At 40.0% G+C, this 22,771-nt stretch overlaps 1 protein-coding gene across 1 annotated transcript; it reads left to right on the top strand.

Annotated features, from left to right (window-relative positions):
* Positions 1-3,272: 3,272 nt before the first annotated feature.
* On the top strand, positions 3,273-19,542 carry KLHL40 (kelch like family member 40). Its single transcript, XM_075316890.1, has 6 exons — positions 3,273-4,583; positions 13,853-14,013; positions 14,417-14,524; positions 15,166-15,351; positions 16,177-16,323; positions 18,907-19,542. The coding sequence occupies exons 1-6, from the start codon at positions 3,447-3,449 to the stop codon at positions 19,016-19,018; spliced, it is 1,851 nt and encodes a 616-aa protein (XP_075173005.1). The 5' UTR covers positions 3,273-3,446; the 3' UTR covers positions 19,019-19,542.
* The last annotated feature ends 3,229 nt before the right edge of the window (positions 19,543-22,771 follow it).

Genomic DNA, 22,771 nt, shown 5'->3' with positions numbered 1-22,771 from the left:
ATAAAATCCAGTTTCCAAAATGGGGTCACTTGTGGGGGGTTTCTGCTGTATAGATACCCAAGGGGCCCTGCAAATGTGACATGGTGCCCGCAATTTATTTCAACTTTTCCAGAATTCAAATGGTGCTCCTTCCATTCCAAGCCCTCCCATTTATCCAAACAGAGGTTTTTGGCCACGTGTGGGGTATCCCTGTGTTCATAAGACATTGGATAACAACCAGCTGGGTCCACAGTTTGTTGTTGCCTCTTGAAAAAGTAAGAAATATGATGCTAAAGCAACATTTTTGTGAAAAAAATGAAAATTTTCAATATGGCAACCTAAGCTTATCAAATTCTGTGAAGTACTCTTGGATTCAAACTGCTCACTATACACCTAGATAAAAGCCTTGAGGTGTCTTGTTTCCAGAATGGGGTCACTTGTGGGGGACCTCCACTGTTTAGGCACCTTAGGGGCTTTCCAAATGCAACATAGCGTCCGCTAATGATTCCAGCCAATTGTGCAGTCAAATGGCGCTCCTTCCCTTTTGAGCCCTGCTGTGCACCCAAACAGTTGATTTTCATCACACATAAGGTATCAGCATACTCAGGAGAAATTGCACAATAAATCTTATGCTGAATTTTTTCCTTTTACACTTGTAAAAAAAAGCTACCTGGTTGAAGTAACAATTTTGTGGTAAAAATGTATTTTTTTATTTTCACAGCTCAACATTATAAACTTCTGTGAAGCACCTGAGGGTTCAGAGTACTCACCAAACATCTAGATAAATTCCTTCAGGGGTCTATTTTCCAGAATGGGGCCATGTGTTGGGGAGCTTCACTGTATAGGCACCTCAGGGGCTCTCCAAATGCAACATAGCGTCCGCTATTGATTCCAGCCAATTTTGCAGTCAAATGGCGCTCCTTCCCTTCCGAGCCCTGCTGTGCGCCCAAACAGTTGATTTCCACCACATATAAGGTAACGCCAAACTCAGGAGAAATTGCACAATATATTTTATGCTGAATTTTTTCCTTTTACTCTTGTAAATAGAAAAGCTACCTGGTTGAAATAACAATTTTGTGGTAAAAATGTATTTTTTTATTTCACAGCTCAACATTATAAACTTCTGTGAAGCACCTGGGGGTTCAGGGTACTCACCAAACATCTAGATAAATTCCTTGTGGGGCCTATATTCCAAAATGTGGCCACATGTTGAGGAGCTTCACTGTATAGGCACCTCAGGGGCTCTCCAAATGCAACATGGCGTCCGCTATTGATTCCAGACAATTTTGCAGTCAAATGGCACTCCTTCCCTTCCAAGCCCCGCCGTGTACCCAAACAGTTGATTTCCACCACATATAAGGTATCCCCAAACTCAGGAGAAATTGCACAATAAATTTCATGGTGATTTTTTTCCTGTTACCCTTGTGAAAAAAAAGCTACCTGGTTGAAATAACAATTTTGTGGTAAAATTTTATTTTTTTATTTTCATGGCTCAACGTTATAAAATTCTGTGAAGCACTTGGGGGCTCAGGGTACTCACCAAACATCTATATAAATTCCTTGAGGGACCTAGTTTCCAAAATGGGGTCACATGTGCAGGGTTTCTGCTGTTTAGGTACCTTAGGGGACCTCCAAATGCCACATGGTGCCCGCAATCTTTTTCAGCCAAATTTCCTTTCCAAAATTCAAATTTTGTTCCTTCCGTTCCAAGCCCTTCCATTTGTCCAAACAAAGGTTTCAGACCACATGAGACATATCACTGTGCTCAGAAAAAAGTGGGTAACAAACCTTGAGGTCAAATTTTTGGAATTACCTCTTGAAAAAGTGAGAAAATTGATGCTAAAGCAACATTTTTGAGAAAATTATTACAATTTTCAATATGACAACATAACGTTAACAAAATCTGTGAAATACCTGTGGATCCAAAATGCTCACTATACCCCTAGATAGAAGCCTTGAGGGGTCTAGTTTCCAAAATGGCATCACTTGTGAGGGGTTTCCTCTGTTTAGGTACCTTAGCAGACCTGTAAATGCAACATGGTGCCCGCAATCTATTTCAGCCAAATTTGCTTCCCAAAATTCAAATATTGCTCCTTCTGTTCCGAGCCCTCCCATTTGTCCAAACAGAGGTTTCTGACCACATGTCGGGTATCCATACGTTCATAAGAAAGTGGGGAACAAGTTTTGGGGTCCATTTTGTTGTGTTATTTCTTCTAAAAGTGAATAAATTTGGGTTAGAGCAACATTTTTAGGTAAAATTTAATTTTTGATTTTTTTCATTCCACATTGCTTTTGTTCATGTGAAGCACCTGAAGGGTTAATAAACTTCTTGAATGTGGTTTTGAGTACTTTGGGGGGTGCAGTTTTTAGAATGGTGTCACTTTTGGGTATTTTCTGTCATCTAGGCCTATCGAAGTCACTTCAAATGTGATATGGTCCCTAAAAAACTGGTTTTGTAAATTTTGATGTAAAAATGAGAAATCGCTGATAAACTTTGAACTCTTCTAACTTCCTAACAAAAAAAAATTTTGTTTCCAAAATTGTGCTGATGTAAAGTAGACATGTGGGAAATGTTATTTATTAACTATTTTGTGTCACAGAAATCTCTGGTTTAACGGTATAAAAATTCAAAAGTTGAAAATTGCTAAATTTTTAAAATTTTTGCCAAAATTCAATTTTTTTCAGAAATAAACGCAAAAAATATTGTCCTAAATTTTGTACTAACATAAAGTCCAATATGTGATGAAAAAAAACAGTCTCAGAATCACCGGGATCCGTTGAAGCGTTCCAGAGTTATAACCTCATGAAGTGACACTGGTCAGAATTGCAAAATTTGGTCTGGTCATTAAGGTGAAAATTAGCTCCGTCACTAAGGGGTTAACTGTTTACAAATACAGGAATTTTGACCAGGGGTGCCCAAACTTCTGCATGCCACTATATATATATCATACTGTATACTTAGTGTGTGACGTTATTGGATTATCAGGACGCACGGCGTTATGAGAATGGTCGTCACACGGCTGAGTGTAAAGGGTCTTTTTAGATTTTGATTCATGATTCCGGGATTATGGATGGAACCAATGATTCACTTCACCATGAAGAGCTGTGACAGTTCTCTCGCTCTAGAAGGTGGCAGCAGTTTTTGCAGTCCTTGAGTGATGAGTCACGCCTGGACGCTCTACGGACGGCCGGTGTCCTCCGCAGACAGCTGTCCCTCCACTCGTCCAATGTGTCATGTCAGTGTGGAGATCACGTTACCCTCAGGATCCCACTGCTTTGTAATGTGGATACTATATATAGGGAGCAGCTGATGAGATAAGTCAGCTGTAATAGCAAGGCTTTCACATACTGGGCGGTGGCCGCGTGTTAGCTCGCAAAAAAGACATTCTTCTTCTGAGACATACATAGAAGAAGAAAGTCCCTTCTGACCAGTTTCGGTGGTCAAAGCAGAAGATCTGTGACCCAAAATGACGCTTCCCGTGCAACAAACCGAAGAACAGAGACTCTACCAGCAAACGTTACTTCAAGATGGTCTCAAAGATATGTTGGACAATGACAAATTCATAGACTGCATCTTGAAGATCAAGGGGAAGGAATTTCCCTGCCACCGGTTGGTCTTGGCGGCTTGCAGCCCTTACTTCCGAGCCATGTTTCTCTCAGACTTAGAGGAGAGCAAGAAAAAAGAAATTGAACTTGAAGATGTGGATCCCGACGTGATGGGAAAGATTCTTCATTACATCTACACTTCAGAAATCGAGATTACGGAGAAGAACGTTCAGGATATCTTCTCAGTGGCCAATATGTTCCAGATCCCTTCCATATTCACGGTTTGTGTCTCCTTTCTCCAGAAGAAGTTGTGTCTTAGTAATTGTCTGGCCATTTTTCGCTTGGGTCTGATGTTGGATTGTCCTCGCCTGGCCGTCTCCTCTAGGGACTTTCTCTGCGATCGCTTCAACCTGATCACCAGAGACGACGAGTTCTTCCAACTGTCCCCCGATGAACTCATTGCCGTGATATCCAGCGACAACCTCAACATTGAGAAGGAAGAGGACATCTTCGAAGTTGTCATGAAGTGGGCTGCCAAGGAGAAAGAAAACAGAGTCAAAGACCTGCCAGTCATCTTCGAAAGTATTCGCTTTCGTCTCATGCCCCCGGACTACATCAAGAACAAGGTAGAGAAACATGAGTTAGTTAAATCTAATCCAGACATCTTGAAGAAGCTTCAGATGGTCAAGGAGGCCCAAGAAGGAAAACTACCAGTAGTGAAAAAGACGTCTGGAAAATCAGATCAAGACAAAGATGGGGAGAAGGTGGTCAATGGAGATGTTGAGGATGGTGAAGAAGATGAAGAAGCCCTTCCCGGAATTCTGAATGATACATTGAGATTTGGAATGTTCTTGAAGGACCTGGTCTTCATGATCAGTGACACGGGGGCCGTCGCTTATGATCCAGTCGCAAACGAGTGTTACTTTGCTTCACTATCGGCCCAGATTCCAAAAAATCACGTCAGTTTGGTAACGAAAGAAAACCAGATCTTTGTGGCTGGCGGACTCTACTACAATGAGGAGAGCAAAGAGGAGCCACTCGGTTCATACTTCTTACAGGTAAGACCAGAGTTACGGCTCTCTAAGAAAATAAACTGTAATTATTGTATCTATGGTTCTCACAGACATTTCACAGTCCAAACCAAGATGAAGGACAGCTGGTATAACCTGGGCATCTCCTGTATATAATTATATATGTACAGCTGGTATAACCTGGGCATCTCCTGTATATAATTATATATGTACAGCTGGTATAACCTGGGCATCCCCTGTATATAATTATATATGTACAGCTGGTATAACCTGTGTATCTCCTGTATATAATTATATATGTACAGCCGGTATAACCTGGGCATCTCCTGTATATAATTATATATGTACAGCTGGTATAACCTGGGTATCCCCTGTATATAATTATATATGTACAGCTGGTATAACCTGGGCATCTCCTGTATATAATTATATATGTACAGCCGGTATAACCTGGGCATGTCCTGTATATAATTATATATGTACAGCCGGTATAACCTGGGCATCTCCTGTATATAATTATATATGTACAGCTGGTATAACCCGGGCATCTCCTGTATATAATTATATATGTACAGCTGGTATAACCTGGGCATCTCCTGTATATAATTATATATGTACAGCTGGTATAACCTGGGCATCTCCTGTATATAATTATATATGTACAGCTGGTATAACCTGGGCATCACCTGTATATAATTATATATGTACAGCTGGTATAACCTGGGCATCTCCTGTATATAATTATATATGTACAGCTGGTATAACCTGGGCATCTCCTGTATATAATTATATATGTACAGCTGGTATAACCTGGGCATCACCTGTATATAATTATATATGTACAGCTGGTATAACCTGGGCATCTCCTGTATATAATTATATATGTACAGCCGGTATAACCTAGGCATCTCCTGTATATAATTATATATGTACAGCCGGTATAACCTGGGCATCTCCTGTATATAATTATATATGTACAGTCGGTATAACCTGGGCATCTCCTGTATATAATTATATATGTACAGCCGGTATAACCTGGGCATCTCCTGTATATAATTATATATGTACAGCCGGTATAACCTGGGCATCCCCTGTATATAATTATATATGTACAGCCGGTATAACCTGGGCATCTCCTGTATATAATTATATATGTACAGCCGGTATAACCTGGGCATCTCCTGTATATAATTATATATGTACAGCCGGTATAACCTGGGCATCTCCTGTATATAATTATATATGTACAGCCGGTATAACCTGGGCATATCCTGTATATAATTATATATGTACAGCTGGTATAACCTGGGCATCTCCTATATATAATTGTATATGTACAGCCGGTATAACCCGGGCATCTCCTGTATATAATTATATATGTACAGCTGGTATAACCTGGGCATCTCCTGTATATAATTATATATGTACAGCCGGTATAACCTGGGCATCTCCTGTATATAATTATATATGTACAGCCGGTATAACCTGGGCATCTCCTGTATAAAATTATATATGTACAGCCAGTATAACCTGGGCATCTCCTGTATATAATTATATATGTACAGCCGGCATAACCTGGGCATCTCCTGTATATAATTATATATGTACAGTCGGTATAACCTGGGCATCCCCTGTATATAATTATATATGTACAGCCGGTATAACCTGGGCATCTCCTGTATATAATTATATATGTACAGCCGGTATAACCTGGGCATCTCCTGTATAAAATTATATATGTACAGCCGGTATAACCTGGGCATCTCCTGTATATAATTATATATGTACAGCCGGTATAACCTGGGCATCTCCTGTATAAAATTATATATGTACAGCCGGTATAACCTGGGCATCTCCTGTATATAATTATATATGTACAGCCGGTATAACCCGGGCATCTCCTGTATATAATTATATATGTACAGCTGGTATAACCTGGGTATCTCCTGTATATAATTATATATGTACAGCTGGTATAACCTGGGTATCTCCTGTATATAATTATATATGTACAGCTGGTATAACCTGGGCATCACCTGTATATAATTATATATGTACAGCCGGTATAACCTGGACATCTCCTGTATATAATTATATATGTACAGCTGGTATAACCTGGGCATCTCCTGTATACAATTATATATGTACAGCTGGTATAACCTGGGCATCTCCTGTATATAATTATATATGTACAGCCGGTATAACCTGGACATCTCCTGTATATAATTATATATGTACAGCCGGTATAACCTGGGCATCTCCTGTATATAATTATATATGTACAGCCGGTATAACCCGGGCATCTTCTGTATATAATTATATATGTACAGCCGGTATAACCTGGGCATCTCCTGTATATAATTATATATGTACAGCCGGTATAACCTGGGCATCTTCTGTATATAATTATATATGTACAGCCGGTATAACCTGGGCATCTCCTGTATATAATTATATATGTACAGCTGGTATAACCTGGGCATCTCCTGTATATAATTATATATGTACAGCTGGTATAACCTGGGCATCTCCTGTATATAATTATATATGTACAGCCGGTATAACCTGGGCATCTCCTGTATATAATTATATATGTACAGCCGGTATAACCTGGGCATATCCTGTATATAATTATATATGTACAGCTGGTATAACCTGGGCATCTCCTATATATAATTATATATGTACAGCCGGTATAACCCGGGCATCTCCTGTATATAATTATATATGTACAGCTGGTATAACCTGGGCATCTCCTGTATATAATTATATATGTACAGCCGGTATAACCTGGGCATCTCCTGTATATAATTATATATGTACAGCCGGTATAACCTGGGCATCTCCTGTATAAAATTATATATGTACAGCCGGTATAACCTGGGCATCTCCTGTATATAATTATATATGTACAGCCGGCATAACCTGGGCATCTCCTGTATATAATTATATATGTACAGTCGGTATAACCTGGGCATCCCCTGTATATAATTATATATGTACAGCCGGTATAACCTGGGCATCTCCTGTATATAATTATATATGTACAGCCGGTATAACCTGGGCATCTCCTGTATAAAATTATATATGTACAGCCGGTATAACCTGGGCATCTCCTGTATATAATTATATATGTACAGCCGGTATAACCTGGGCATCTCCTGTATAAAATTATATATGTACAGCCGGTATAACCTGGGCATCTCCTGTATATAATTATATATGTACAGCCGGTATAACCCGGGCATCTCCTGTATATAATTATATATGTACAGCTGGTATAACCTGGGTATCTCCTGTATATAATTATATATGTACAGCTGGTATAACCTGGGTATCTCCTGTATATAATTATATATGTACAGCTGGTATAACCTGGGCATCACCTGTATATAATTATATATGTACAGCCGGTATAACCTGGACATCTCCTGTATATAATTATATATGTACAGCTGGTATAACCTGGGCATCTCCTGTATACAATTATATATGTACAGCTGGTATAACCTGGGCATCTCCTGTATATAATTATATATGTACAGCCGGTATAACCTGGACATCTCCTGTATATAATTATATATGTACAGCCGGTATAACCTGGACATCTCCTGTATATAATTATATATGTACAGCCGGTATAACCTGGGCATCTCCTGTATATAATTATATATGTACAGCCGGTATAACCTGGGCATCTCCTGTATATAATTATATATGTACAGCCGGTATAACCTGGGCATCTCCTGTATATAATTATATATGTACAGCCGGTATAACCTGGGCATCTCCTGTATATAATTATATATGTACAGCCGGTATAACCTGGGCATCCCCTGTATATAATTATATATGTACAGCCGGTATAACCTGGGCATCTCCTGTATATAATTATATATGTACAGCCGGTATAACCTGGGCATCTCCTGTATATAATTATATATGTACAGCCGGTATAACCTGGGCATCTCCTGTATATAATTATATATGTACAGCCGGTATAACCTGGGCATATCCTGTATATAATTATATATGTACAGCTGGTATAACCTGGGCATCTCCTATATATAATTGTATATGTACAGCCGGTATAACCCGGGCATCTCCTGTATATAATTATATATGTACAGCTGGTATAACCTGGGCATCTCCTGTATATAATTATATATGTACAGCCGGTATAACCTGGGCATCTCCTGTATATAATTATATATGTACAGCCGGTATAACCTGGGCATCTCCTGTATAAAATTATATATGTACAGCCAGTATAACCTGGGCATCTCCTGTATATAATTATATATGTACAGCCGGCATAACCTGGGCATCTCCTGTATATAATTATATATGTACAGTCGGTATAACCTGGGCATCCCCTGTATATAATTATATATGTACAGCCGGTATAACCTGGGCATCTCCTGTATAAAATTATATATGTACAGCCGGTATAACCTGGGCATCTCCTGTATATAATTATATATGTACAGCCGGTATAACCTGGGCATCTCCTGTATAAAATTATATATGTACAGCCGGTATAACCTGGGCATCTCCTGTATATAATTATATATGTACAGCCGGTATAACCCGGGCATCTCCTGTATATAATTATATATGTACAGCTGGTATAACCTGGGTATCTCCTGTATATAATTATATATGTACAGCTGGTATAACCTGGGTATCTCCTGTATATAATTATATATGTACAGCTGGTATAACCTGGGCATCACCTGTATATAATTATATATGTACAGCCGGTATAACCTGGACATCTCCTGTATATAATTATATATGTACAGCTGGTATAACCTGGGCATCTCCTGTATACAATTATATATGTACAGCTGGTATAACCTGGGCATCTCCTGTATATAATTATATATGTACAGCCGGTATAACCTGGACATCTCCTGTATATAATTATATATGTACAGCCGGTATAACCTGGGCATCTCCTGTATATAATTATATATGTACAGCCGGTATAACCCGGGCATCTTCTGTATATAATTATATATGTACAGCCGGTATAACCTGGGCATCTCCTGTATATAATTATATATGTACAGCCGGTATAACCTGGGCATCTTCTGTATATAATTATATATGTACAGCCGGTATAACCTGGGCATCTCCTGTATATAATTATATATGTACAGCTGGTATAACCTGGGCATCTCCTGTATATAATTATATATGTACAGCTGGTATAACCTGGGCATCTCCTGTATATAATTATATATGTACAGCCGGTATAACCTGGGCATCTCCTGTATATAATTATATATGTACAGCTGGTATAACCTGGGCATCTCCTGTATATAATTATATATGTACAGCCGGTATAACCTGGGCATCTCCTGTATATAATTATATATGTACAGCTGGTATAACCTGGGCATCTCCTGTATATAATTATATATGTACAGCTGGTATAACCTGGGCATCTCCTGTATATAATTATATATGTACAGCTGGTATAACCTGGGCATCTCCTGTATATAATTATATATGTACAGCTGGTATAACCTGGGCATCTCCTGTATATAATTATATATGTACAGCTGGTATAACCTGGACATCTCCTGTATATAATTATATATGTACAGCCGGTATAACCTGGGCATCTCCTGTATATAATTATATATGTACAGCCGGCATAACCTGGGCATCTCCTGTATATAATTATATATGTACAGCCGGTATAACCTGGGCATCCCCTGTATATAATTATATATGTACAGCCGGTATAACCTGGGCATCTCCTGTATATAATTATATATGTACAGCCGGTATAACCTGGGCATCTCCTGTATAAAATTATATATGTACAGCCGGTATAACCTGGGCATCTCCTGTATATAATTATATATGTACAGCTGGTATAACCTGGGCATCTCCTGTATATAATTATATATGTACAGCTGGTATAACCTGGACATCTCCTGTATATAATTATATATGTACATCCGGTATAACCTGGGCATCTTCTGTATATAATTATATATGTACAGCCGGTATAACCTGGGCATCTCCTGTATATAATTATATATGTACAGCTGGTATAACCTGGGCATCTCCTGTATATAATTATATATGTACAGCTGGTATAACCTGGGCATCTCCTGTATATAATTATATATGTACAGCCGGTATAACCTGGGCATCTCCTGTATATAATTATATATGTACAGCTGGTATAACCTGGGCATCTCCTGTATATAATTATATATGTACAGCTGGTATAACCTGGGCATCTCCTGTATATAATTATATATGTACAGCTGGTATAACCTGGGCATCTCCTGTATATAATTATATATGTACAGCTGGTATAACCTGGGCATCTCCTGTATATAATTATATATATACAGCCGGTATAACCTGGGCATCTCCTGTATATAATTATATATGTACAGCCGGTATAACCTGGGTATCTCCTGTATATAATTATATATGTACAGCCGGTATAACCTGGATATCTCCTGTATATAATTATATATGTACAGCCGGTATAACCTGGGTATCTCCTGTATATAATTATATATGTACAGTTGGTATAACCTGGGCATCTCCTGTATATAATTATATATGTACAGCCGGTATAACCTGGGCATCTCCTGTATATAATTATATATGTACAGCTGGTATAACCTGGGCATCTCCTGTATATAATTATATATGTACAGCCGGTATAACCTGGGCATCTCCTGTATATAATTATATATGTACAGCTGGTATAACCTGGGCATCTCCTGTATATAATTATATATGTACAGCCGGTATAACCTGGGCATCTTCTGTGTATAGGGTAAAGATGGATGGTGATTCCGGCTCTTGGGTGATAGCTGGTGGCCATTATTCAGGGCTTACTCAGCACAGTCACACAGCAGTCTGGCTCTCTGCCCTGATGCCCCACGCGCTTTTAAAGGACCCATTCAGCTTTTCTGCAGGGAGGGGCGGGTGTAACATGACATGATGTGACCTCCGCATAGAAGAAATGTGTGATGGGACCTTACAGCGCAGAGGCAGCTGCCAAATGCCAGAGCCTTAATAATTAGTGCAGGATAGGAACAGATTAACTTCCCGACAGAGACAAGAGGGGGCAATAATGAGGGTATCAGCAAAATCTGCCCTAGAACCAGATCACCAGGAACCAGTGTATCCAGGAGAGCAACAAGACTGGTCTAAACTCAAAGGTGGGCACATCATAATGCAACCTGTGCAGAGCCCCCTGGGGTTTACAGGGGGCAGTATTATAGTAGTTATATTCTTGTATATAGGGGAAGTATTATAGTAGTTATATTCTTGTACATAGTGGCAGTATTATAGTAGTTATATTCTTGTACATAGGGGCAGTATTATAGTAGTTATATTCTTGTACATAGGAGCAGTATTATAGTAGTTATATTCTTGTACATAGGGGCAGTATTATAGTAGTTATAGTCTTGTGCATAGGGGCAGTATTATAGTAGTTATATTCTTGTACATAGAGGCAGTATTATAGTAGTTATATTCTTGTACATAAGGGCAGTATTATAGTAGTTATATTCTTGTATATAGGGACAGTATTATAGTAGTTATATTCTTGTACATAGGGGACAGTATTATAGTAGTTATATTCTTGTACATAGGGGCAGTATTATAGTAGTTATATTCTTGTACATAGGGGACAGTATTATAGTAGTTATATTCTTGTACATAGGGGCAGTATTATCGTAGTTATATTCTTGTACATAGGGGCAGTATTATAGTAGTTATATTCTTGTACATAGGGGACAGTATTATAGTAGTTATATTCTTGTACATAGGGGACAGTATTATAGTAGTTATATTCTTGTACATAGGGGACAGTATTATAGTAGTTATATTCTTGTACATAGGGGACAGTATTATAGTAGTTATATTCTTGTACATAGGGGACAGTATTATAGTAGTTATATTCTTGTACATAGGGGACAGTATTATAGTAGTTATATTATTGTACATAGGGGCAGTATTATAGTAGTTATATTCTTGTACATAGGGGGCAGTATTATAGTAGTTATATTCTTGTATATAGGGACAGTATTATAGTAGTTATATTCTTGTACATAGGGGCAGTATTATAATAATTATTAGCATGTCTTGTAATTGGTGTTTTAGATGATTTGCAGAAAAACAAAAAGCCAGCACTAAATGTGCACTTCAGCACTAAAAATTCCAAACTGTACTTATTATAAAATTTTTTTGAGATTTTTGGCAAAAAAATTGCAATTTCTTGAGCTGCCTCGCCACATCACGGCAAATCTCATTTGGGGCAGTCCTACACTAAAATATTTTTATAAAATGTGCCATACGGCCTCACATATGAATAGTAGAACTGCTCTTAAGGCTACTTTACATGCTGTGATATCGGTCCCGATATCGCTAGTGTGGGTACCCGCCCCCATCTGTTGCGCGACATGGGCATATCGCTGCCCGTGCCGCACAACATCGCCCAGAGCCGTCACACATACTTACCTGTCCGGCGACGTCGCTGTGACCGGCGAACCGCCTCCTTTCTAAGGGGGCGGTCCGTGCGGCGTCACAGCGACGTCACTGAAGCGTCATTGAACCGCCGCCCAATAGCAGCGGAGGGGCGGAGATGAGCGGGACGTAACATCCCGCCCACCTCCTTCCTTCCGCATAGCAGCCGGGAGGCAGGTAAGGGGAGCTTCCTCGTTCCTGCGGTGTCACACGCAGTGATGTGTGCTGCCACAGGAACGAGGACCAACTTCGTTACTGCTGCAGTAACGATTTTTAAGAATGGACCCCCATGTCGCCGATTAGCGATTTTGCACGTTTTTGCAACAATGCAAAATCGCTTATCGGTGTCACACGCAACGGCATCGCTAATGCGGCCAGATGTGCGTCACAAATTCTGTGACCCCCAACGACTCCGCATTAGCGATGTCGCAGCGTGTAAAGCCCCCTTTAGCAGCGCTCACCTGGTCTATTTCAATCCCGTACCCATGACTGAGTCATGGCTGTGGGCGGGACAGGTCCAAGCAAATGCTGCATGAAGTAAATAGCCTGTGGATAGGGCCTGATGACAATGTGAACAGTCACCAACCGCGAAAATCTAGACAGATGGAATACATCCCAAATTGGGGTGCATAGCAAGGTGGGGGTCAGCCACCGACCAATTCAATGAAGAAAAACAAAAAGCCAGCACTAGATGTGCACTACAGCACTAAAAATTCCAAAGAAAATTTTAGATGATTTGTGTAGCTTTTTTATCTTTATCTATTTCTTGCTTCTTCTTTTAGTTTGATCACCTGGACTCTGATTGGCTGGGAATGCCCCCGGTCCCTTCTGCCAGGTGTCTCTTCGGTCTTGGAGAGTCTGAGAATTCTATCTACCTGATTGGGGGGAAAGAACTGAAGGAAGGAGAACAGACTCTGGATTCTGTCTTGTGTTATGACCGACCGTGAGTTGTAATAATAATACCGTAAATATACATATCCGGTAAAAGAGGAAAGCGATATCAGACACTGGAGGAGTCAATTGATTTATTCTCAGTTTTTCCCTCTGTGTCTTATTTTACCCAATATATAACCATTGTTATATGTGTGGAGTGAACACTTCATCAGTGATTCTTTGATTCTTCCATTGATAAATTCCATTGTTATCCTAGAATGCTACATCCCATCTTCCCTGCATTGAACGGTTTGGTCTCTATGCTGGTGGCTGAGCCTAGAGGTGGATGGTTGCTGTAGCCACAAGCAGCCGCCCAGCTCCATACAATGCAGAGTATACATGAATGAAAGGTTTATTTATACTTTCTTTTAGTGTTGAATCTTTATGTTCGTTTTTGTTTTCATCATTTTCAGCTCCTTTAAATGGGGGGAGTCTGACCCGTTACCCTACCAAGTGTACGGCCATGCTGTGATTTCACATGAAAACCTTGTCTATGTAATTGGGGGAAAAGACGTCGACAAGTGAGTATCGCATATTTACCATATTTGCATCAGTATTGAAGCCCCCATTAGCAAAACCCTGGGGGCACAATCTGACTTTGTAGCCCATAAATGAAAAAAGTCAGTGTCCTCTGATGTAGGGAAATGCAGAAATAATAGATAATGGGGGTGAGGGGGAGATGAAGCTGCAGTTTCTCTGTGTGTGTGCTGAGACTGTTCGCTGTGAGAGGGGAGGAGGAGATTCTAAGGGAGAGATCTGATTGGATGAGAGCAGCAGAGGGACGAGAAATGGAGCCAAAATCTGATGCTAACACAGTTCTGCCTGTAGGAGAAGCATTTTCAAGTTACAATCAGTCCTGAGAAAAGCTTCTCCCCATGACAACACTTCCTGTCAATGGTCTTGGGAGGACCATTAACAATAAAATGAACAAGTACAACCTATTTATTTTCTACTTTAAGTGAGCCACAAGAAATTAAAGCCGTATTGTCCCCATGCTTAAAAATTACTCCTGAGACGGCTGTTAGAGCACAGGTGCAGGAAGAGTTGTCATAGGGAAACAAGAGCAAACTGAGTGCAATTTTAATATTTCTTAACATATTAGAATTGTGTTTAAAGTGTTGGCTTTTTTTTCATCATTTTTTTTTTTTATTTCTCCAAATAGGAAATGTCTGAACCGTTTATGTGTTTACAACCCGAAAAAGTTTGAATGGAAGGATCTGGCCCCAATGAAGACGGCACGGTCACTGTTTGGGGCTTCGCTTCACAATGGAAAAATCTACGTGGCTGCAGGCGTAACAGACACCGGCCTGACAAATACCATGGAAGTCTATGATATCAAAGCTAATAAGTGAGTAAAATACGGCGCCGGAATTTACGGAAGGGAATAATTCAGCATCTCTCCATCTCTCATGGTGCAGGGCAGTGAATTGAGTAATTTAAAGAGAACCGATCACTTGCTAAAAAATTGAGTTATATAGCTTGTAAAATTCCCTGATCTCCCCTGATTCTGACGCTTTTTTCCGTTTTGTTCTGCGTCGCTCCGTTGCAGAGAAACGTACATTTGTTGCTTTTGGAGCGCAGCATGTGAAATCTCTGCAGTGTAACTGGGCGTTCCTCTAGGAATTCCTTGGGCAACTTGTGCTGTTACTCCTCCCTCCGAGATGCTGCCAATCACAATGCTGCCACTGATCTAGCAGTCTATCAGTCTCAGACGCTGCTGGGCTGTGATTGGCAGCGTCTGGGAGGGAGAAGTGAAAGTGCACAATGGACTGCAGGTGGAGATTTCACATATTGCGCTCCAAAAGTAACAAATGTGAATATCTCTGGAATGGAGCGACGTAGAGCAAAAACAAAAAAAGTAGCAGAATCAGGGTAGTTTAGGGATTTTTACACTATGGTTCTCTCAATTCAATTGTTTGATTAAGTGACAGGTCCTCATTTTCTGTATACCTGGTGGTGTAAAGGGTTAAGGTATAGTGTCAGCACACATACACACCTTATGTCTGTCACCATTCGAGCTTGGTGAGATGTCGATATTGCTTCTTATTCTGATCTGGATCCACACCAGGCGCCGGTTCAATGTCTCAGTAGTGCAGCCTCAGGTGCTGGGCCTGTAAATGCCAATGATTTTTTTTAAATATGAAAATAAATACGATACATTCTTGTGCTACAGATGGGAAGATTTCACCGAGTTCTCGCAGGAGCGCAGCTCCCTCAGTCTTGTCAGCATGGAGGGAACGCTGTTTGCCATAGGAGGGTTTGCAACAGTGGAGAATGAAAATCAAGAACTTGTGCCGACAGAGCTGAACGATATCTGGAGGTGAGAATGTGAAAATGACCTGCATGTGTACAGCCGGTATAACCTGGGTATCGCCTATGTATAATTATATATGTACCGCCGGTATAACCTGGGTATCTCCTGTATATAATTATATATGTACAGCCGGTATAACCTGGGTATCGCCTATGTATAATTATATATGTACAGCCGGTATAACCTGGGCATCTCCTGTATATAATTATATATGTACAGCCGGTATAACCTGGGCATCTCCTGTATATAATTATATATGTACAGCCGGTATAACCTGGGTATCGCCTATGTATAATTATATATGTACCGCCGGTATAACCTGGGTATCTCCTGTATATAATTATATATGTACAGCTGGTATAACCCGGGCATCTCCTGTATATAATTATATATGTACAGCTGGTATAACCCGGGCATCTCCTATATATAATTATATATGTACAGCTGGTATAACCTGGGCATCTCCTTATATATGTACAGCCGGTATAACCCGGGCATCTCCTGTATATAATTATATATGTACAGCTGGTATAACCTGGGCATCTCCTGTATATAATTATATATGTACAGCCGGTATAACCTGGGCATCTCCTGTATATAATTATATATGTACAGCTGCTATAACCTGGGCATCTCCTGTATATAATTATATATGTACAGCCGGTATAACCTGGACATCTCCTGTATATAATTATATATGTACAGCCGGTATAACCTGGACATCTCCTGTATATAATTATATATGTACAGCCGGTATAACCTGGACATCTCCTGTATATAATTATATATGTACAGCTGGTATAACCTGGACATCTCCTGTATATAATTATATATGTACAGCCGGTATAACCTGGGCATCTCCTGTATATAATTATATATGTACAGCTGGTATAACCTGGGCATCTCCTGTATATAATTATATATGTACAGCTGGTATAACCTGGGCATCTCCTGTATATATAATTATATATGTACAGCCGGTATAACCTGGGTATCTCTTGTATATATAATTATATATGTACAGCCGGTATAACCTTGGCATCTCTTGTGTATATAATTATATATGTACAGCCGGTATAACCTGGGCATCTCCTGTATATAATTATATATGTACAGCCGGTATAACCTGGGCATCTCCTGTATATAATTATATATGTACAGCCGGTATAACCTGGGTATCGCCTATGTATAATTATATATGTACCGCCGGTATAACCTGGGTATCTCCTGTATATAATTATATATGTACAGCTGGTATAACCCGGGCATCTCCTGTATATAATTATATATGTACAGCTGGTATAACCCGGGCATCTCCTGTATATAATTATATATGTACAGCCGGTATAACCTGGGTATCTCTTGTATATATAATTATATATGTACAGCCGGTATAACCTGGGTATCTCCTGTATATAATTATATATGTACAGCCGGTATAACCTGGGCATCTCCTGTATATAATTATATATGTACAGCTGGTATAACCCGGGCATCTCCTGTATATAATTATATATGTACAGCTGGTATAACCCGGGCGTCTCCTATATATAATTATATATGTACAGCCGGTATAACCTGGGCATCTCCTTATATATGTACAGCCGGTATAACCCGGGCATCTCCTGTATATAATTATATATGTACAGCCGGTATAACCTGGACATCTCCTGTATATAATTATATATGTACAGCCGGTATAACCTGGACATCTCCTGTATATAATTATATATGTACAGCCGGTATAACCTGGACATCTCCTGTATATAATTATATATGTACAGCTGGTATAACCTGGACATCTCCTGTATATAATTATATATGTACAGCCGGTATAACCTGGGCATCTCCTGTATATAATTATATATGTACAGCTGGTATAACCTGGGCATCTCCTGTATATAATTATATATGTACAGCTGGTATAACCTGGGCATCTCCTGTATATATAATTATATATGTACAGCCGGTATAACCTGGGTATCTCTTGTATATATAATTATATATGTACAGCCGGTATAACCTTGGCATCTCTTGTATATATAATTATATATGTACAGCCGGTATAACCTGGGTATCTCCTGTATATAATTATATATGTACAGCCGGTATAACCTGGGCATCTCCTGTATATAATTATATATGTACAGCTGGTATAACCTGGGTATCTCCTGTATATAATTATATATGTACAGCTGGTATAACCTGGGCATCTCCTGTATATAATTATATATGTACAGCCGCTATAACCTGGGCATCTCCTGTATATAATTATATATGTACAGCCGGTATAACCTGGGCATCTCCTGTATATAATTATATATGTACAGCTGGTATAACCTGGGCATCTCCTGTATATAATTATATATGTACAGCTGGTATAACCTGGGCATCTCTTGTATATAATTATATATGTACAGCCGCTATAACCTGGGCATCTCCTGTATATAATTATATATGTACAGCTGGTATAACCTGGGCATCTCCTGTATATAATTATATATGTACAGCTGGTATAACCTGGACATCTCCTGTATATAATTATATATGTACAGCCGGTATAACCTGGGTATTTTCTGATTTTTTTAGATACAATGAAGATGAGAAGAAGTGGGAGGGAATTCTTAGGGAGATCCGTTATGCCTCCGGAGCGACGTTCCTGCCTGCTCGACTCAATACACTTCGCCTGACAAAGATGTGAATCCAGAGCGGGCCAGAAGCGGAGATGTGCGGTCCTGTATGATGCGGCACAGACAGAAGAAATGATGGAAAAGTTTGTGAAATAAAAAGTATTTTTAATGGAGAAATAAAAGTGACCAGAAATAAAGACATTTTCCAGAATGTGCTGTATAATCTGCAGGATGACAGTGCGGGATTGTGCTGGGTTCAGACCCATTTTATTGACTTTTCTATCCAGTTCCAGTCAGTGCCTGACAATACAGAGATACTGGGTCCAGAATGTTGTAGATCCAGACGGAACCCGAAGACGAAACCCGCGGACGGAACCCGCGGACAGAGCCCGAAGACGGAACCCGCGGACGGAACCTTCTTTTCTTTGTGTTATTTATAAATAACATTTCTACTAAATCCATTGTGCAGTTTTCTAACACCCGCGGTTGTATCTGGGGACGATATCGGGGGATGTAGAATTTTTTTTATAAATTTGAATTTAAACATTTTCTGCTAAAAAATAAGATTGGAATAAAAATGCTAATATTTATTTTTTACTGTTGTCCCAAAGTAAATAAAGCTTTCTTTTCAGACCTCTCCAACAGGGGGTAGTAGAGGTTTTCACCCTCTGTGTTATGAATACATTTTCCAGTTTGGGTCTCCCACTTGTGGTCAGTGCTGGCGGTGCAGTTGATTTGTGGAATAAAAGCCACACACCTGTAGAGGACTGGCAATCTGGTTTTTCAGATTGGACTATATAACTGAGAGCTTTTCTCTTGTTACTTGCCGGTGCTCAATGGTCTCCTGTGTGTTAAGGACGTTCTGAACACAGCCCTGCTCTCTAACAGAACTCCTTTGAGATAAGTGGTCTTTGTACCTCTGCTTTTTGTTCCCACTTTCTTGTTTTTTTCTGCTTTGATACTAATGCTTGATTCCTATTTTGTCCGTGTGGAGTTCTTTGTGGAATTGGATCATTCCCTGCTGGGAGTGTCTGTATTCCTAGCTCCATGTTCTGCTATGTATTTTGTTTTGTCATGTTTGGTATTAATTCAGTCCCTCATCTATATTGGTGTTTTTGGATCCCAGTAACATCAGAGTGCTGATACAGTGGGGGAGAGGTTGTGTGGCCTCAGGGTTTTTCCATATCAGTCGTGCTGGTATTTATTAGGGTTTTTACGGCTGCAGACAGTGCTCCTTCCTATCCTTGCCTATAAACATAGTTTGGGCCTCACCTTTGCTGAATCTGTTTTTTTAGCTTTGTATTGTGTTCACCGTAGTCTTTACATGTGGGGGGCTATCTATATCTTTGGGGACTGCTCCGAGGCAGATTAGCTTTTCTTATATTTCTATCTGTAAGAATATTTAGTTCTCCGACTGTGTCGAGATGACTAGGTCATCGTAGGCTCGTCCCACGGCTACTTCTAGTTGTGTGTCAGGATTAGGTCTGCAGTCCGTTAAGTTTCCATCCACTCTGTTACCTTTTTTGATCCTCCTCGGTCCCTGAATCATAGCGCTCTGTCCTGATAACTAATTTTATAGCGCAGGAGTCTGCTCTGAGCAGTTGTCACCACTCATCCTTGTCGGCAGCTAATGCAGGTTCTGCAGATCTTCTTCCTCATATCCGAGGTCATTGATCTTCTGATCATATTTCTTAATTTTAGAGGTTGCATGTAGCAATGTGCAGAGTCTTTGTATACCATCTTGTGTAGGATATGGAGCAGTTTTTTTCAGCACTTTAAGCTGTGGCTTGTAGGTCCCCACCAGGGTTACACTATTTATTTTCCTCTTTTTCTCCATCTTGAAGTAGTTGTCTTCTGGGGATCCTTGTGGCTGATGATCTCAATGGAGGTGGATGGAAGCCTTGCATTAAAAAGGTCTTGTTAAGATGGGTTAAGTGTTTATCTTTGTCCTTTGGGCTGGAACTGTCACTTTAGGCATGGGGAAGAACGAAGCGAATGGTAAAAGGGAAGGGTCTAGGTAAGGTGGACATGGTGACCCCTGACAAAACTTACCACTGGCCCCTGGGGTCCCTCACCTCCCTAGATAGGTTTCGCACCTATACGCCGAGCAGGATACCTGACCCTGGCTGACCCTGAAATAGGCCCTAGGTATGGAATGGATGGGATGAGTGCTAAGTCAACCCCACTAACCTCTAAAGAAGACACAGGGATAGCAAACAAGGGGAAGTAAACAAATAACAGCTCCAGATGACTCATGGAGAGGAACTGCAACAACCACAAAGTGTCTCCAGATGAATACAAGCCGACTGCTTGCACTGAAGACTTGTTAAGGGTATTAGACCTATCACCAGCAAAGAGTAAGGGGGAATGAGGAGATTTAAAGACACCAAGGCAAGTGCTGAAGATTAACAGCTGAAAATGTGAGGAACTCTGCAGGGTCCTAAAAAGAAAGGGATAAACCTCAAGTAAGGAAAAAGGGAAAGTCAGAGAGCAGCTTGTGCAGCCAAACACTGCGACCTTCTACAGGCAGAAACTACGGAACTGTCTGTCAAGCGTGACACACCCGTGACAGGAACAGATACGATTACATGCGTGCGCCTGGCTGTAGATGATGGACTTATTAATATCTTTCGAGTGGAAGCTGTGCCATCTGAGGTATGTGGGACGGTCATTTGGTTTATAATATCGTACATTGGTCTGGATTGTTTTTATGGTTATATCCTGGAAGATAGTTTCTGTGTTTGAGTGGTCCAATATTCAGTTTGTAATGGGATAAAAAGTATTGAATTTTTCAAAGAATTTCTTGTTTAGACTCAGACCAGATTATATGGATGTCATCGATGTAATGGAAATAAGCCAAATGTTTCATGGAGGAGATTGGCATACTGGGGTGCTATTTTGCTGCCAATAGTATTTCCAGTGAGTTGTAGATATAGCACCTCACCGAAAAAAAGTAATGCTTGAGGAGAAATCTGGTGAGTTTTAATACAGAATCAAGACGAGATCCCATTAGGTTGAAGAAACATCTGGCAGGCATGTAGTCCATCTTCATGTGGGATGTTGCAGGGATTCCAGATCCATGGTGGCCAAGATGGCACCTTGGGGAGAGGATCTATTGTAGCCTTTTCAAAAGGTCCGTGGTGTCCTGTAAATAGCTGGAGGCTTTATTTTACTTTTTATGCACATTCTCCTCCAATCCTGAGATTTTTCAGTGAATGTTCCCGCCCCTGAGGTTCCTTGGTTCATCAATCTTGGGAAGCAAATACAAAATTCCTATCATAGGGTTCTCAGGTATAAATTCCAGGTTTATAGAATCTGCACACAGACCACGGATGATCCTCTTCACCTTCCTCATGAGATTTTTCAGTGAATCTTCCCGCCCCTGAGGTTCCTTGGTTCATGAATGTTGGGAAGCAAATACAAAATTCCTTTCATAGGGTTCTCAGGCATAAAGTCCAGGTTTATAGAATCTGCACATAGAATACGGATGATCCTCTTCACCTCCCTTTTGAAATTTTTTTAATGAATGTTCCCGCCCCTGAGGTTCCTTGGTTCATCAAGCTTGGGAAGTAAATACAAAATTCCTTTCATAGGGTTCTCAGGCATAAAGTCCAGGTTTATAGAATCTGCACACAGAATACGGATGATCCTCTTCACCTCCCTTTTGAATTTTTTTTAATGAATGTTCCCGCCCCTGAGGTTCATCATTCTTGGGAAGGAAATAGAAAATTCCTATCATAGTGTTCTCAAGTATAAACTCCAGTTTTATATAATCTGCACACAGACCACCGATGATCTTCACCTCCCTCCTGAGATTTTTCAGT

Source organism: Anomaloglossus baeobatrachus, chromosome 6 (genome assembly GCF_048569485.1).
Source record: "Anomaloglossus baeobatrachus isolate aAnoBae1 chromosome 6, aAnoBae1.hap1, whole genome shotgun sequence".
Taxonomy (NCBI): domain Eukaryota; kingdom Metazoa; phylum Chordata; class Amphibia; order Anura; family Aromobatidae; genus Anomaloglossus; species Anomaloglossus baeobatrachus.
This window is presented reverse-complemented; position numbering and strand designations above follow the sequence as displayed.